This window comes from Danio aesculapii, chromosome 3 (genome assembly GCF_903798145.1).
Source record: "Danio aesculapii chromosome 3, fDanAes4.1, whole genome shotgun sequence".
In the NCBI taxonomy this organism is placed as follows: Eukaryota; Metazoa; Chordata; class Actinopteri; order Cypriniformes; family Danionidae; genus Danio; species Danio aesculapii.
In genome coordinates, this window is record NC_079437.1 from 19,990,161 (window position 1) to 20,009,421 (window position 19,261).

Consider the following 19,261-nt stretch of genomic DNA (forward strand, 5'->3'; position numbering starts at 1 on the left):
ACAATGTATATGCACGAATATAATATTGTGACGCTTCGAATAGAAAACATTCATTTAAAGGGTCATGAAATCCCCTCCTTCGGTTCAAGTCTACCTCAGAATATTTTCAAAAAAATGCTCTGAGATGGGTGTGCATTAAATGTTTAGACATGGTGTCACCAAAGTCCCTGTAAGAAGTCTAAAGTCTTTGGTACGTGCCTTTGATATACCCCTTGGCCACATTGTCCCCTGATAATGTCAATTGGACTTTATCAGACTGGACTGTCTTAGCAACTGGCTAAATGTTAAGGAGGACCAAGCAAAACGGTTTCTACTTTATAATTAATGTTCTCAACGCACAATACAACTTTACAATGAGTACAATTGTTTGTATTCAATACATTAATATTATTATAATTTCCATTTTCCATATTTGTAATGCCTGTATTATGGATTTTTTTAAGTCCACTAAGAATCCACATGGAAATAATTTTTGTTTGCCATTGCCATTGATTGTTTTGAAATCCAAATGGCACTTACATGACTGTGTTTTTATTTCTGTAATAAATTCAGCTTTTCGTGATTAATCACAAAAAAAGTGTGAATAATAAATTTTTTAAATCAATTGACAGCCCTAATCTATATATATATATATATATATATATATATATATATATATATATATATATATATATATATATATATATATATATATATATATATATATATATAAATACAATTTAGCATGTTTTGTTTTCTTTAGTACATGTTAAACGCTCCTAAAAATGAATAAATAAAAAATAAAAAAAAAAAGAGAGAGAGAGAGATGGAGAAGCACTAAGTCATACCTCTCTGAGCAGGTCCTGTTCCAAATTGTGCCTCGCGAGCAGCATCTTCCTCTTATACTGTCGGCACTGCAGCTCGTAATACTGCCTCTGTCGCCGTAACAATGAAGCCTCTTCCTCAGCCTGGATCTGCTGCAGACATTCCTTCTGCCTCACCAACCACTCCTGCTTCTCTCGCTTCGGCGTGGACTGATTCTCACTCAGCTCCTGGTGCCAAAAGTGGATGAATACGGTTCAAATCAAAAGACTCTTACAGTTGAGTGCTTTATAACAAGTGTAGTTCCTCTGAGGTCAAAGCAAGCCTTACCTCCTTCAGCTGCTCCTTGCGTTGCCTGTACTGCCGTTTCTGATTATCCAGCAGGCTGTTAAGCTCTTTCTTCTGCTGGTTCAAAATGTGCTGCTGAAATTTCTTCTCTTCTGTCTGAGCACCTTTAATCTGAAAAAGCACACCAGATAAATACATGTGCAAAACAATTATATTTATTGTTCACTGTACTGGCTCTGCTTCCTACATATCCTCTAAAAAACAGATGACATTATAACACTTTCAGTTTTAAAAGTCTAAAAGCAATTAAAATTCATTAAATTCTAACAGATACTCGATCAAATAAATGAGGTCTTGATGATGCTTCAAGTTATGAAATAAAACATCTTAAGCTGTGTTTACACTAGACTTTGAACAAGCTAAATTCTGCCGTATGGTGCTGCGAAAAGGGGCAGGATAAAAGAAGATAAAATAAGGGAGAGTTTTGAGCTCATTTCCACATCAGCTTCTCTGACTATATCACGGCAAAAAAACAGATCATGTTTACCACAATTTATAAATATCACTTTTATAAATGATAAAAATATTTTAACAATTAAAAAGTCATCAACAGCAATAAATAATACATAACATAAAATACATGAATAATAATAATAATAAAGAAATTTAATGATTCACCTTGAATCGGTTGAAATCGATTGAAATATGTGACTACTCATACCTGTAAAAATGTTAAACAGATTGCGATACATTTTTTGAACAGAGAGGGCGCTGTGTTTTCAGGTGCAAACTCGATTTACCTGCACATCAGCGGCGAGGGTTGCCAGACGAAACACAAACTATGCAAATACTGCGAAAAGACATTTACTTACACTAACAGAACAACGAATTTGATGCAGCACAGTGGAAAAACTACTGTCACAGACGTCTATACGCAAAAAACTATTAATTGTTACAGAGACCACACTGTGCATCAGTGTTTTCATAGCAAAAGTGAGAACATGTTTTTCAGACTGAAAGTCAACGCTGTGCTGTTACAGATTCAGGTATTAGATTGTTCCTTTAATTATATAATTTGCTTATTATATCATATATTATAATCAGTTTTTTTATGCCAGTGATCAGAGGGCCAATTGACCACCTCTATACACCTTGCTCTTTGGTTTAGGAAAGGCTTTCCTCTTCACAGCAGCCATCTCAGTCCCCAGTGAGAGTTTTCTCATGAGCAGAGGACATTGTAAATGTGCAAAGATCTCAGCTTATGCCAGAAAACATAGAAATTCTGATATTTCTTAAAAAAAAAAAAAAAAAAACAGTAAAATCCCAGCACAGTCACAGTTTTTGTTTACTTGTAATAAAGAGCCTTCTTTGATTTGTATTGTTCATTTTTGGTTTGGAATTCGTTTTAAATTTGTCTTTGTTTATATTAAAAAGTCTTTTTTAGTTTGTATTACTCACTTTTTATTTGGATTTTGTTTTAAAATTGCAAAGTAGTTCTTGCAGAAATTAAAAAAAAAAGTGCGTAAAAAAAGTGCAGCATTTGAGAAAAAAATGAAAGGGCTCTTGTTCACCTTAAATAATTGTTAAAAAAATCGTAAGATTAAATAAATGACTAAATCGTAAGATTAGTATCATGAATGGTATCGAATAGTTACATCCCTATATACAAGATAAAATTCTAAAAGAAGCAATTGATCCCATATTTTACATTTTTGTACAGGGGGGGTCACATAATCTTCAATTGGTCTCAAGCAATCACGTGACGCAAAGGTCTCAGGTCAAAGTTTTAACATTAGAACAAGCATACTTTTCTGGTCTGGTGCTCTCGCATACAAATGAATATAAGTAAATGGGATGAAAAGTGCAGCGTGACCGCAGCTTTACTGAACTTACACTTTTAAATGGTATTTTAAAAACGATAATATATTAACAGCAATATTTGATTAAAACAGTTTAAGTGCTTAAAACAGCCCTGTATGGGTTCAATACACACGCATACAGAAACCAAACATTTGCATTATGAATATATGTACTTTGGCGAAACGTTTTTTTCCTTTCTAATCCCTTACCTCTTTTTCCAGGATGGCCAGGTGTTTTTTACCAAGCTTGTCAGCCTCACTGCCAAAGTTGTTCCTCTGGGTCTCAAGCTCTTTGTCCAGCCTGAGCTGATGTTCATCCATCTCCGATTTGAGTTTGTTCTCCAAAGCTAGCAGCTGTTTCTGGTGTTGCCTCCTCATGCGCTTGTATCCTGACATCTGCTCCCTCAGAGCTGAGCCCTGTTCATGCTCCTGAATCTGACGGGTTACCTGAAAACAAAAAAATGACGATAAAATAATCTGTCCATTCTAACTTTAGATCACAAGAGCATTTGGACTGTAATATTCTCACCACAGAGGCTGTCCGAATAGTGGCAAAGTGATCTCGGTTTCTGTGCACCCTTCTCCGAGCGGCAGATGAGGCCGGCTGTTGAGACTCCATCTCCGGCTGATAGGGGTCATCGTAAATATTATCACGTGCCTGTTAAAACAATGTTAATTATTCATTTATTTAGGTTTTAATGAAATATCAAGAGCACTGGCTATATTTATGGCAACATTTGTACTAAGTATTCAATATATAATTTGCAATTGCAACTGTTTCTTAACCCTTGTGTGCGGTTGGAGATGTTTTCATCCACTCTGGGCTGATTTTAAGTCATAATTTGGCCACAACTTTTTCTATTTCAGCAAATGGAATGATTTTTGGTGACAAATCTTATTTTAAGAGAATACTTTGAAATTTAAAATAAATTAATAATTTCAACAATACACTGAGCAACTTTACTAGCCTTTCGTATGTGTGGGGCAAAAATAGCCACGAACATAAAAAAAGGGGAATAAATTTGAGCAGTACTCAAGGGTTAATAATCTTGCATTGTACAAAAAAAAAAACATACAAATAACAACACTGACCAAAAAAAGTAAAATAAGATCATTCAATTTGATCAATGATAAATATTCTAAAATCCCTCTAGAAAGCCCCCTTTTAAAGATTGCCCTTAAAATATAAAATTTTATTTATAAAATACATCTCTTATTTCATTTTAAAATACACATTCTATCAAAATATGTTTTATTGTCTAAATATTTAATCAAATAGGCTTCTCTTTCCCTTTTAATAAATATGAGGGTGCAAGTCTTGATGATAATGCGATATATAAAAACTGATCAGTCAAAGTAAATACAGTTTCTGATTAGGGCTGCACGATTCTGGATAAAATGAGAATCACGCTTTTTTTTTCTAAAAACCAAGAACACAATTTTCTCACGATTCTGTAGATGTAAAATAAAGGTTAATGAGTATGTTTTTTTTTATTATTGTTAATTCTTAAACATACGGTAAAACAACAATATTAGGCCAATGTGTACGTCTACTGTTGGCTAAAATGCTACATTTTGTATAGACTTTAAATGGTGTAGACTTAAACAGACTTTAAATATGTCCTGGTTGTTAATTCACAGTAAAGTGATGACATCATAACATTCATAATTCTGAAGTTGAATTATTATGCTTGTCATTTGTCATTGACAACATTATTAGACCTTTTTTCAGTGGTAAAATGAGACATTTGTTATTATCAGACTCCCCTTAACATTGTATAGGCTAGAGAAAGAAAAAACATATCAAATACTTGTCGTAGTCATAGATCTAAAATGCAATATGATTATTTAAATGATGTGCCCACTTTCGGTTTCACTTTTTACTGCCGAGTGCCCACATGTCATGGCTGTCACTTTGCTACAAACTGAATGTTATTTCGAACTTTATTACCTGCTATTCATAGCCTATGCAGGTTCTGTTCACTAAAGCAGACATCATTGGTGGGCATGTGCGCGTTTTCTCGATAGTAAACAAACAGTGCATCAGATTTTGCAGCTGTGAATACATTACATTATGACAGAAATTATATTTTGGGGTGAATTATTCCTTATAAATACAGTATATGACACTTTTAAAACCATTTGAAGGTGTTCATGTTGCTGAGCAGTGTCTATAAAACAATGTGAAGACTTGTGCAATCGCCTTTACACTTCTCTCCTGACTTTGAAAATATAATTGGCTGAATTGCAGAAAAGCTGAATTAAGGTTGCGTGTAGGCTCAAATTGAGATTGTGATCTTTTTCCGATTAATCGTGCAGCCCTATTTCTGATAATTGATAACATACAGTGGGACGATGGATGATTGAGCTGTTTGAAGTGACTGTCTGTTCTCCCTCCTGCATCATAGCCATCTCTGCACTGTCATCAGAGCCATCGGCCAGGCTGTTGACTGAGGAACTCTGGGAGCTGGCGCTGATGGACATTGAAGGTACAGACTGGGAGCTCTCCATACTGTTCACCGTGCCCGTCTGCAAGAGGTACTGCTCCCCTTCCTGCACACAAAAGATGTTACAATCTTTCCCCATTTTTTCCTATAATATAAACTTACTTAATCCATCTTATCACATTAATTCCTGTTCACACAAAGCAGGACGATGATGATGAATTTTTATTTAATGCCATGCCAGCAACAAAGGCTATTTTCATGGCAAGAACATTTCACTAATCAAAATACAGTTAAAAACAACAAGCAAATGAATACATAAATCAAATATGATTATTTGCATTAATAATCCTGGTGACACTTTGCTAAAAATGTCCTTAAAAGAGTTCATTTTATAAAAAAAAAGCTTTCTACAATAATCAGGAAAACTTTAAACATAAATATATTCATGTCCACAACGACTAATGGTAACGATCTTTTTATTTAAAAATTTTCACTTGGAATTAACCGCTTGTGACCAACAGGTGTCCTCAGTGTGCTATTGGTGCATTTGTTCAGTGAATCAAGTAGGGTCTGCCTGCGGACTGCAGACAGGGGCATAACATTTACCTTGTAGTTCATTAGAGGTGTAACTTGACGTTATGGAGACACACGTCAAAACTATGATGTTCGCAAAATGGCGCTATACATCAGTTATTAACGTCTACAGCTACTCCACACCTAAATCCAACCATCACAGTTATAAACGTCTACACCTACCCCAACCCTAAACCCAACCATCATTATTAACATCAACACCTTTCTCAAACCTAAACCTAACCATCAGTTATTAACGTCTACACTTACCCCAACCCTAAACCCAACCATCATTAACATCCACACCTTCCTCAACCCTAAACCTAACCATCACAGTTATTAACGTCTACACCTACCCCAGCCCTAAACCCAACCATCATCATTATTAACATCTACACCTTCTCCAAACCTAAACCTAACCATTACAGCTATTAATGTCTACAACTACCCCAACCCTCAAGGCAACAATCATCGTTATTAACGTCTAAACCTTCTCCAAACCCATCCATCAATGTTATTAACGTCTACACCTTCCCCAAACCTAAACCCAACCATCAGTTATTAACGTCTCCAACTACCCCAACCCTAAACCCAACCATCATTGTTATTAACGTCTCCAACTACCCCAACCCTAAACCCAACCATCATTGTTATTAACGTCTCCAACTACCCCAACCCTAAACCCAACCATCATTGTTATTAACGTCAACACCTTCTCCAAACCCATCCATCATTGTAATTAAAGTCTACACCTTCACCAATCCTAAACCCAACCATCACACGATAACAAGTTGTGGAGGTTTTCATATTTGATGCGCTCTCCATTGTACTGATAAAGTTAGAGAAAACTCAGGAAAACATTTGCTGAAAATATCCTCTTGTAAGTATTTCTTGCCAACAACATCTCGTTGTGACATCTCGCATGGTTCAATGGGATCTCGATAACTGCAAGTTATACTTCTAACTTACTACAAGTTACGGCTCTCTGTTGCAGATAGACGTGGAGTGAATCCAGCTTGTGACTTGTAATCAATCAAGCGATCGCAAAATTCAAATTCAAATTATTTTTCCCAGCATTTTGAAAACAGAACACTCAAAAAAATGCTAAAACTAGCACAGAATACTTGAGGTACTTTTATTTTTATATTTCAATTTTTGCTAGCCTGGCTTGCATAACTGCTATGTACTTGATTATTTTGCACGGCATAATAAATTGTTTCAGAGTTAGCCACTATCTTTTATCAGCTGTAGCTTTAAATACAACGAGCCCATTTCACAGACTATACAAAAAACAAACACATTCTGAAAGTGATATTTGTTCTCTACATCTTAATCATTGTATCTATGGTCTGAACTGCATTGTTTTACATTTAGAAAGATTTTTAGTGCTCATTATCGTTATCGTGTTCTGTGTGAACTGGCCTTAAGTGTACCAAAAGCAGCATTGACTTTTTGAGTGTGCTGATAAAATAAACAAATGAGACTTCGTTTTCAAGGTAACCAAACATAAACCTTGCGATTACTAGTTATGAGATTTGAGTTTTATTCATGCATCAGCTCACCCACAAATGAAAAGTGTGTTATTAATTACTGTAACAGTATATTATACATACTATAGGGCAAACAAAAACGAATTTATATTTTGTTCTATTGCCACTCATAAGGGTTCTTGGAGCTTCACATTATTACAGTTGAACCACTGAAGTCACATGGAATGTTCTGATGAATGAAGGTCTGTCTCGGGGGTTTGGAACAACATAAGGGCGAGTAATTAATAACAGATTTTACATTTTTTGGGGGAACTAATCCTTTAAGAACAGATACTAATTAAGGAACTAAGTTAACAGTACAGCATTTGTTTTTGTTTTTTTTACACATCTTCCAAACTAAAAGACCTCTACCGAACATTTTCATTATGCTTCCTGTTATACCATTTCTAAACTATTTCTACTTGAATACAGAAACATACAGAGAAGAAAAGATGTCATAATCTTTTCCTCTTTTCTGTAGCATTAACTAATATAACAAATGAGCAGAAACGGGCCAGAAGGATCAAAGAAGGGAAAGACAAAAGGTTGACAAGCGACTGGATGCACCTCTTCCTCCTCTCCTCCTTCCTGTGCAGGGCCGTTGTGAGTTTCCTGAAACAGGATCTTCTTCATCTTCCTGTACTGCAGGTTGTCCAGCTCTCGCACGGCGTCTTTGGTGCGCGTGATCAGATCCATCACTACAGAATGGGGGCGCTCTCGGCACAGGAAATGGTGCTGCAGGGAATCACAGAGATTTATGTTAATAAAGCCATGACAGAGATGGATGAGCTATAATTAGAGAAGTTACATTTGTCATATTAATAACTGCAATCACTAATATAATTTAAAAATTGTCATATCAAGATTAATAAGCAGAGCATAAAGATGGATTTATAAGATTAAAAAAACTAATGTTAGCTGTCAAAACATGAAGTTTGCACTAGGGAAAATGATTACTGTTGATATTCTACTCGGTTTTTCATTATATAAAAACAGTTGAAGTCAGAATTATTACCCCTACTGAATTATTAGCCCCCTGTATATTTTTCCCCAATTTCTGCTTAACGCAAATGAGATTTTTTTTCAACATTTCTAATCATAATAGTTTTAATAACTCATTTCTAATAACCATACCCGTCAACCCTCCTGTTTTTACCGGGATTCTCCTGTTTTTTACAGTTCTATCCTGCTATCATCCCGTAAAAGTATTTTCTCTGTATTTCTCCCGTATTTTCAGTCTTTCTCTGAAGAGTGACAAATAAACATTAAAGAGCCGAGCCTCCCTATACGCAACCCATAACGCTGAACCACCAGGGGCCGCCCATGCTCTTAAATGTGGGTCTGTTCTGTGCTTTCGCTTTATGATGGGATTCCCTTTCCTTTTCATTACAGGTGCCATTTCCCCTTCATATGCAATCCTCAAAACAGTCATATAGTGGTGCATGACTGTCAGCTGACGCGGTCCATAGTGATAAATATACAGTTTCCCAAACGGATTCTGTACGTGCTATTTGAAGTGGAGTAAAAGTCTGGGTTTTGGGTGTGTGTTTGAACAGACATATAAACATAATTAATATTAATAATAATAATAATAATAATAATATCTAAAGATGTCGATCTTGGTAGGTTTTTTTTCAAACACAACTAATTCCGTCCTAAATGAGCATAAATTTAGTAAACCAATCGAAAGCTTTCATTATAACTTTAGATGTGTGCATTTTTAAAGTGACACCTGTTATTTAATGTAATGAAAAGAAAAAAATCTAAATAAATAAGAGATTCATTTGTTGCTCTTTAATCAGAATGTGCAAGTTATACAGTGAAGAAACAGCTAATGAGATTTGAAAGCTTGAATCCATTTCATTATAATAGCTTTTCATTTTAATAAGCTGAACTGTTTGCTAATGTATTTGCTGCTAATGTATACCATTTAATTTTTCTTTTGTAAATAATAATAATAAAACATATTACTGACCATTTAACTGTTTATTTACAATGAAACGGCTCCAAATGAACATATTTAGCAATTCAGGGAATTTTTAAGGCTTAACTAAGTTAACTAGGCAGGTTAGGGTAATTAGGCAAATCATAATACGATGGTTTGTTCTGTTGACAATTGGGAAAAAAATTGCTCAAGGGAGATAATAACATTGAAATGGTTTAAAAAAAAATTAAAAACTGCTTTTATTCTAGCCGAAATAACACAAGACTTTCTCTAAAAGAAAAAAAAAATATGAGAAATACTGTAAACATTTCCTTGCTCTTCTAAACATAATTTACGAAATATTTGAAAAAGAAATATAAATTCACAGGAGGGCTAATAATTGACTTCAAGTGTACATAGCAGCCTCTTGATCTTCCAAAGATTTGTTACATTTATATTTTATATTTATTTACATTTACATTTATACATTTCAGTCTAATAGGAGTATTGTATTTAAAATAAACACTTCTTAAACTTTAGTCATCCAAGACTTTTAGGGTGGAAAAATGTATCATGGTTATCACAAATTATAAAGCAAAACTGTTTTAACATGGATAACAATGAAGTGTTTCTTTACCATCAAATGAGCTTGTTAAATTGATTTTTGAAAGATCATGAGACTGGAGTAATGACTACTGAAAATTCAGCTTTCCTACAGAGATTAAATTACATTTTAATATATTTAAAGACATAAAAAGTCATTAAATTGCAAAGTAACTTAAAAAAATAAGTTAGTATAACTTTTTCTGCATGTTTGATCAATGATTTGGTGACCATGAGACTTTTTAATATGCATTTAAAAAAAATCTTATCAACCCTCCAAATTTGAGTAATACTGTCTGAATATGCAGGCCAAATTTAATTAAAAGCTGCTGACATGAAATTAACTACTTGCTTTTTATCCCATGAACATTAAGGGATAGAAGGGATGTATGGTTGCCAAGCAACCAGTGGTTGAATTTGCACTATTCAAAACAAAACAAGAAGGATTTAAATGCTTGCTAAAACATTTGAGATACAGACATTCAGTTTCACATTTGCTGTCAAAGTCTTATTCAGTAAGTATTGAACAAACTGTTTTTTTCTGTGAATCATATTTCTAAAGGAGCTGTTGACATGAAATTGAACCAGATTTTGGTAAAAACCCAAACAATAAAAACATTAAAAAAATAAATAAATAAAAATAAATCAGAAAAATGAGTTGTGTAATAAAAATTGAATGACACAAGAAGTACTGAACTACTGAAACGTATTTAATACTTTATATAAAAAGCTTTTTTGGTGATGGCAGCCTAAAGACACCTCTTATAAGGAAAATGAAGCCATTTTCATTGCTCAGGTGTGATTTTTAAAATATTTTCTATTGGATTGAAATCAGGTGATTGGCTGGGCCATTCTACAGCTTGGTTTTCTTTCTCTGAAACCATTTGAGAGTTTCCTTGGCTGTGTTTTGAATCATTGTCTTGCTGAAATGTACACCCAGGTTTACTGTGCACTCTGTCTGGGCGTTTGCTGACTTTCTACACCTCCCTTTTTTCACATGTTCTATTTTTTTTCCCTGTGTCATTTCATTTTATCACGCATAACTTCATTTGTAAATGAATTGGTTTTGTTTTCTTTGCATATATGGGTTTCTTTGGTTTTTAATCAACCTCAGGGGAAAATTTCAAGTCAACGGCACCTAAGAAATATGTTTTCTGAGAAAAATGGCAACATGTTAGTAATAATACTTATTCTCTCCGCTGTATATAGTGTACAATAATTGCAGTTTTTTTAACAAAACACGTCAAGACGATGAGATGATGCTTTCTAAAGTTGAAGAGGAAAGATGGAAAGAAATTTCTATGAAAAAACTAATTAAGAAGTCAGAGAAGTGTGTGTGTGTGTGTTCATTCGTGTTCAAGTCTCACATTGAGCAGCACATCTGAGGTAGGCCTGTCCTGAGGGATCTTTTGAAGACATGAGTCCACAAAGTTACGGAAGTAGTCCGACCTGCATATAAAAATAAAACAAAAGTTGAAAAACGTGCTCAGAAAAGTGCAAATACTGCCATTTTAAAATCCTGAAAGGCTTCCAATCAGCAACATCCATTTAAGTGACTTTATGATATATTCCTAATTACTAGGGCTGAACAATATGCCATTTGAGCATTGATATCGCAATGTGTGTAGGATTATATTACTTACAAAATTTATATATATATATATATATATATATATATATATATATATATATATATATATATATATATATATACACACACACACACACACACACACATTTTATTCATTTATTTTTATTATTATTTATACAATGATGACCATGTTATTTTACATTTGACCATTCAATTTCTATACTTGAATGCTGTTAGACTTCCCAGAAAATCAGAAAGCGCTCTCTTTATTCATTTTTGCTTATAATTTATTATAATTTAAGAAGATGCACTGCATAGAAAAAGACTTGCTCATCTAAGTCAATCTAAATGAATGAAATCTTTCCAAATAGAGCTATTTAAGTCCTCTAGTGAAATTATATTCATATTGCAATATAAATTGTGGCAAAACAAATATCACAATGTCAGATTTTTCCAATATTGTGCAGCCATGCTAATTACATAGTTTTACTATAGTCATTTACAGCGTTAAATGGAAATTCTCTCAGCTGCAGTCTGCTTTAAATCAGATTGAGTGAGAAAGTGAGCCTCTGAAATCTAAACATCAGTATACAATCTCCCTCTCTGACTTATAACAGAGTTTCAAACAACATTCTCTTATCAGAGAAAGAAAAAGACATGAATCTCAGCTCACTTTTACTACATTAACATAAGTGTTATCTTGACATAACTAAAAAAAATCCATGTTCACACTGATATTGAAGGTTTTATCAATTTATAACAATAAATTATTATATTTGTGTCACATTATACATCACATTTTCATCATATTGTATTACTGTTGAGTAACACTACTACATTATTGTATTACTCTTACAAACACAAGTGAAGTTTACCTGCACAAACACTACTCAAATAAACTGAATGCAAATGCTAAGGACGGTAGAAGGACAAATCCAAATGGCTAAGATATATGAACAAAAGAACAGGAGGACAAAAATTAGAGCAAAGTTCTCACCAGTGGTTTGACGCCAAGACAGGGCTTTCATTTTGCGCAATGTGGTATAAGGCACTCATAGCATTCATATTGAACAAGGGAGGCTTCCTTTCAGCTAGAGAAAGAGACAAACAGAAACATGAAACCAGCGCAAACACACACAAATAGAGAATTAAGAAAGAACAAAAGGATGAGAGACCAAAATTAGATCTGCAGTGAAATAAACAGATACTAAGAGGTATGAGGGGAATAAATGAAAACGCCAGGAGGTTTGAGCGCGATGGAAAGAGAGGGAAAGAGCAAGAGAAAGAAGAGTAGAAGTTAGCTTACAACCCCAAAGCAGCTTAGACTCTAAAACCCAAATCCCTTTCCCTCGCAAAAGACGTAGACACAACACAGAAACACACTGGCCTAAATAAACCCTCTTAATACCAGAGATGTCCTGAAGTTTCAGGGGTCAGCAGGAGGTGGGAAGTCATCGGTTCCAACAAATTTACAAACCTAGTTCGATAGAGGTGATCCCGAGAGACCAGACGTCCACTTTTCCGTCGTACTGCCCCTCGTCCATGGCTAGGATCACTTCTGGGGCCATCCTGAAAACACGATGAGATGGATCCGGTTAACTGGACTTCTTTGTGGCCAAAATGGTTCATAATTTTAATGTTCTTTTTATTAAGTTCACAAATATTGTGTTTTTAGACTCGTTTAGCAACATCTGCTATGGATTGTGAGTATAGGACATTTTAATGGCAAACTGTATTTAAGATTTAGCAGAACAAAATGCTTTTAGATGTGGTAGGGTTGCACATTCATCTGTGTAGACTAGTTAAAACTAACAATTAATTCAGTTCAAAATTCAAAACTTGGATTCAAAGACATGTTCTACTTGAAAATTTAAGAAAATAAACTCTCTGCAAGCATATTATGTAAACAGTGGTGCTTATTACCATGTAAACTACTGATAAACGGATTAAGATTAGTAAGATTGTGTGTTTTGGCAAGAAGTCTCTAATGTTTATTTATTTGTTCAGAAGCACAGCAAACATTGATACTGTGATAAGTAAAAGCATAGTATTTTAAGTAACTGTTCTTAGTCTAACAATACAGCGTTCCAGAGTCCCGACGTTATTTCAGAACAGCATATCTGTGATTTCCCTTTACGCGATGTGATAATACCTCAACGTTTTAACCTTTAGCAGTCACAAGACTGGAAGCTCAGGTTTAAGGTTGGTTTATACTTCTGCCTCAAGTGGACGCGTATGACCAGTGCAGCATCCCGATTGGTCGCATAGTCCTCACTGTGGTAGACGCCAATGCTGACACACCCCTCTCAAAAAATTTAACTTCACGTTGCAAAGAGCAAGCTCTGTGATTGGTCGGCTTGGTATCGCTGACAAGCGTGGGCAGTGCTGAAAGCCACGAGCCTGATGGAGCGATTGTTTACAAGTGTCGAGTCCCGTGAAGGAGCTCCAGATATAAACTTTTGTTTTGTGTTTACCTCATGATTAAAGTTGCTGCACATCCGCCGGTTCATGTCTCTGAATGAGCGAGTTTTAGCTATTTGCAGCGTTTAGAAAAAACAAAACACCCACGAGGAAACTCGACACAGAGGAACATAAAAACCTCATTAGCGTTTCGGATGTATTATTGCAGAGCAACACAAACAGTGCGCAGAAGTATAAAGGCTGGTTTATACTTCTGCGTCAAGTGATTGCCGTGACCCATGGCGCATGCCTTGTGCGTTGTCGTGCATTTATACTTCTGTATGCTGTTTGTGTTGCTCTGTAATAACACTTCCGAAACGCCAGCTGGCAGTAGGTTTTTATGTTCCTCTGTGTCGAGTTTCTTCATGGGTGTTTTGTTTTTTTGAATGCTACCTTAAAATGTACAAGTAGGTAAAACTCGCTCATTCAGAGGCGGGAACCGGTGAATGTGCAACAACTTTATTCATAAGGTAAATGCAAAACAAAACTTTCCACCTGGAGCTCCTTCACAGGACTCGACACTTGTAAACACTCGATCCAACGGGTTCGCGCAGCTCTCAGTCCCGCCAACATTTGTCAGCACTACCAAGCAGACTAATCACAGAGCTTGCGATATGCATTGTTGCTACAGGTAGTTACATTTTTTGAGTGGTGCACGTCAGCATCGGCATTAGCCATGGTGAGGGCTATGCGTACATATTTGTCAAGTGCATGCATACGCATGCACTTGACGTAGAAGTATAAATCAGCCTTTAATGCATGACTGAATGCAAGGCAGGCGATCACTTGAAGGAGAAGTATAAATCAGCTTTGAAGGCGGCACTTATGTCTCATCACAAAGGGGAAAACAAAACTGACATTTAGCCTACAATCCTTGAACAACATACACTTTTATCTGTTGTCGCTCTCTTTCGGTAGTACCCAATTTAAACATGACATTTTCTAAACCAGATCTAAATTTGGCAGGAACGGTCAGGCAGAAAATTATTCTAATCGGGCAGCAGGTGAACAAAGACTGAATATACAGCAGGAGCGCTTGGGTGCAGAATAAAACCTTGCGGTAGAGGGACTATAAAAACAGTCCAGCGCAGACCTCTTTTCTAAAGTTTATGAAGGCACTAAAATGAAACATAATCATAGAATATGGTAAAAACAAATAATCACTTGCATTCACAACTTGTCTTTAAAAAGGTATACATGCAAAAGCGTTAGAAGAAATATTTGAGGCAGAGCCAGATTCTCCAAAAATGTATTGTGTTTTTAGTGTATTAAAAATGTTACAATTAGAGTTTCATGATCATTAGTACAATTATAATGAGGGATGCACCGAATCTGCAATGCAAAGCCGCAATGCCCTGGGGTGTTCAGGACGCTGGGTTCACTCTACCTCCAGCTATTGTCACTGCGCAGCTATGAAACATTTCAGTGCATTTCAGTGGAACACAATATTGAGCTAGCACACTGTGATCAAAGTTCAAAACAACTTATCCCACTCTCATGTACACATATACTTCATGAACCGTACATGCTCACAGAAAAGCAAAGATCGCTTAAATTATTACTGACAGGACATTTTTATGCACTTATTCCTGCTGCTTGCAATACTGTATACGGGCATGGCAATGGTTGAAAAATGACACGTTCACCGTCCAAACAATATCTACTGTCGAAAGGTCATTGTTTTGGCTTGCGTTTTTTTATCGTCAGTATCATTTCAGTTATTTAGTTAAAAAGTCTTAAAAATTACTTTATATTATTTTATAAAATAATAATCAAAGGTTTTTGGTTTTAGTTCCCAGCGGAGTGCATAAAGAATTTTCGGTTTGGGCCCAGATTTGATATTTTGGTGCATCACTAATTATAGATTGTCATTAGATGAATAAATTATTGTCCATTATTACTAAATAGATGAATAAATAATAAAATAATAATAATAATAAAATTCTCATACTATAGCCAAAATCAAATAACCCTTTAAATTCACGACTTACCAGTAAGGTGTACCCACAAAAGAGTTGGCAGGAGAAACGATTGAGGCAGAGCCAAAATCTCCAAGCTTCACCTGACCGGGCTCAGTTAGCAGAATATTACCAGCCTTCACATCTCTGGATAATAAAGAAAAAAAAAAAAAAAGAAAATGGCTATGTTACAGCACTGACACAAAAAATGGAGTGAAAACCAAGTGGCAAGAAGTCAGCAGGAGAAAGTTTTAAAGTGAGCTGTGAAGATAAAAATTGATATACACAGAAAAGCTTGAGGGTCTGCGATCTCACCTGTGTATCATGTTATGAGAGTGAAGGTAGGCAAGGCCCTGAAGTGCACCGTGGGTAATAGCAGCTATTTCCATCTCCTGCAGAGGCTTTTTATGCACTGCAGGGGGGAAAACAGCAACAAAATATTTCACCGTGGGAAAACACCACAATCCAGAGATTTGATGATTACAATATTTACACCTGCATTTTCCTCCAAATGATCATGGTAGTACAAATACAGCACAGAAAATACAATTGGTCACACTAATGTCAGACAGGGTAGCTGAGAGTAGCTTTTTTTTTTAAATAAGAACGAAATAATAGGAGGAAGGGTAAACATGAGCTACTCACCCTCTAACAGATCAGAGGCTGATCCTAGACAGTATTCCATCACCAGCTAACAGGAGAGACAGACACATTAGCACACGTCAGACAAACACGTCGCTCACAGACTAATGCATAGACACTTACCCATGCTGTGTGCTCTCTGAGGTAGCACCCTTTATATTCGATGGTATTGGGGTGTCTGAGCTTCTGCAAGAACTTCACCTCCTTTATGATGTCCTGCCATTTCTATGGGCCAAGAGAGAGAACAGTAAACAATAGCAAAATATAAAAAAAAATTCACCAAACTGTCAAAACTCGATAAACTGACTCAAAACTACTGCGTAGGACTGGGTGATTCTGGTTAATTAATGTAATGACTTGCTGTTTTTTTGAAGATTTGTAGCCTCTCTATATAAAAATATTAGCAAACTTAACAATCAGACTTGAGGCCTGTTGCACAAAGCCAGTTTGGATTTTTGTAAGTTTGTGTTTACTTTGAGCAAACTCTGAGTTTTTTTGGGTTCAAGAAGGTTGGTTGGATTTGATTAGGTTTCCTGTAGAGTTTAGATTCTCTGCCTGAGCCTGAGCCCAGACCTGGTTGATATTTACTGGCACTATCTTCAGGCCGGGCCGTGATCAAGCATTAGTGTTTTGCTTTTTAGTCATTACTTAATTAGCCTAATTGCGTGAAGAGCTATACACAAATCTATAATGAAAGCATTTGATTATTTTTGTAATGTTTGTGCTTATTTAAGACAAAATTATTTGTGTTTAAAATAAAACACAATAAAAGCGAAAGCATAATTCTCTTGAACAGCTCTTGCAATTAGACTATTACATTTAAGTTCGGCTCTTTGATGCTACTTTCAATTTTCATAGAAAAATATGGGAAAATGCTTAAACAGGACGATAGCGGGATGGTAGAATGGTTAAATAAAAAAAATAAATTACATAAAAAAAACAGGAAAATCACAGCAAAAGCGGGATGGTTGACAGTGAGCATTTAATGTCCCCTTTTGTCACTTCTTCAAGCATACCCCTGAGAGTGAGGTAAGATAAATCTAAACTAATTTCTGTAGTTCAAACAATTCAGAATTGTAGTTGAGAACCGTTGTGCTGAGTTCACACCAGACCCGGAAGCATCAAGCGCGAGTGATATACATGTTAAGTCAAAGACGCGAATAGACTTTTTTGCATGTACTTTTTATTGCATGTACGAATCAGATTATGAAGAATGATTAAGAGCTTGCATTTTTAATACATTCTTTTCAAAAGTTATTTTATTTATCTATTTATTTTTTAAGTGGTGAGAACATTATTCACTGGCAAAAATGTTCCTCCCGTACCACCAACAAATAAAGTAGCCTACCTAATTTAATTTACCTTTATGTAAAAATTAAGGAATGACTTATAACTTAAAAATTAATTAATAAAACATCGGTATAAACGTACATGTCTATTTTCGAACTTTCGTTAATAAAACAACACAATACTGCTTATAAATATTGTAGTAAATATTAAATAACTTTAACTGCTTGAAACCGTATTATAATAATAATTAAACGATACATTTTTAAGAACTTCACAAATAGCCAAAATGGCACTTTACTAATCAGTAATAATGTAAATTGTAATAATTATAGGCACAAAAATCTTAGCCGACTAGTAAATATAAGTCAGATGTTTAAAAACAGCGTAGGTTCCCTCCACCTTTTGTTGTCTATTCATATTTTAAATTCTTTGCCAGAAAAAGTAACATCTTGACTTTGTACGGTTTAAGTGAAGACCTAATTGGGGTTATAATGTTTCCAGCAATACACGTTCAGACGGTGTGCTTGTAGCCCAAATGCACAAATACTTTTTCTCAACTGTGCAAGAGAGAGTTTCTTGCTTCTGTTCTGCCGCCTGCATTTCTCGGAAAGCAGGTTTCTCTACACTGCATTCGGAGCGGCGCGTTCTTAACTAAGTTACCAAATATGTTGCGCTCATTTTCTCATCAATGTCTTCCATTGATCACTATCTCTTTAGTATCTGGCCATTTTTGGAAAGGCCTCTGCGATACCTGGATGACTAGCTGGGCGTTTGCGTTTAGAAGACAGGAGTTGATAATACAAGGTTTTTCCCCCCTCGTCGCCGTCAATTGCCATTGGCTTGCATGATTCGGGATCCGTGGAGCTGCGCGTCGATGGATTTGCTCTTCAGTGTTTGGACTCTCAGCAGTGATTATTAAACCACACTTTAACACTTTTTAACACTTTTTTAAACAAACCCTACAAAACGCTTAATCCAAATTAAATGGTTCACCTTTCTCCGTCGGCACGAATCCAAAATGTTCCCAGATGTAAGATTTCGTTTTCCAACAAGATTCATGGTTGAACTTGAACTTGCTGAATCGTGCCTAAAGTTAATGTTTCTAACAGATATGTAATACTTGACAACATAATGGTAATTTGTGTTTTAAAGTGCATGACGTCACGTACTACTGTCGATGGCAATGGAAAACCGCGGTGGCAACTGACCACCACGGTGACGCGGTTGTAATGGTGACAGTCACAGCCCTATGAAACGCCAGTAGACTTGTTGACTTGTATTTCATAATTGACCAAA

General features: G+C 35.5%; 1 protein-coding gene across 1 annotated transcript in view; it reads right to left on the bottom strand.

Annotated features, from left to right (window-relative positions):
* Positions 1-19,261, bottom strand: part of taok2a (TAO kinase 2a) — a 41,127-nt gene that overhangs the window by 10,190 nt on the left and 11,676 nt on the right. The window contains 13 exon segments of the mRNA XM_056453342.1: positions 828-1,031; positions 1,132-1,260; positions 3,159-3,395; positions 3,478-3,606; positions 5,295-5,501; positions 8,065-8,232; positions 11,392-11,473; positions 12,613-12,706; positions 13,093-13,184; positions 16,067-16,180; positions 16,349-16,445; positions 16,679-16,724; positions 16,799-16,900. Coding sequence (XP_056309317.1) covers positions 828-1,031; positions 1,132-1,260; positions 3,159-3,395; positions 3,478-3,606; positions 5,295-5,501; positions 8,065-8,232; positions 11,392-11,473; positions 12,613-12,706; positions 13,093-13,184; positions 16,067-16,180; positions 16,349-16,445; positions 16,679-16,724; positions 16,799-16,900 — 1,701 coding nt within the window.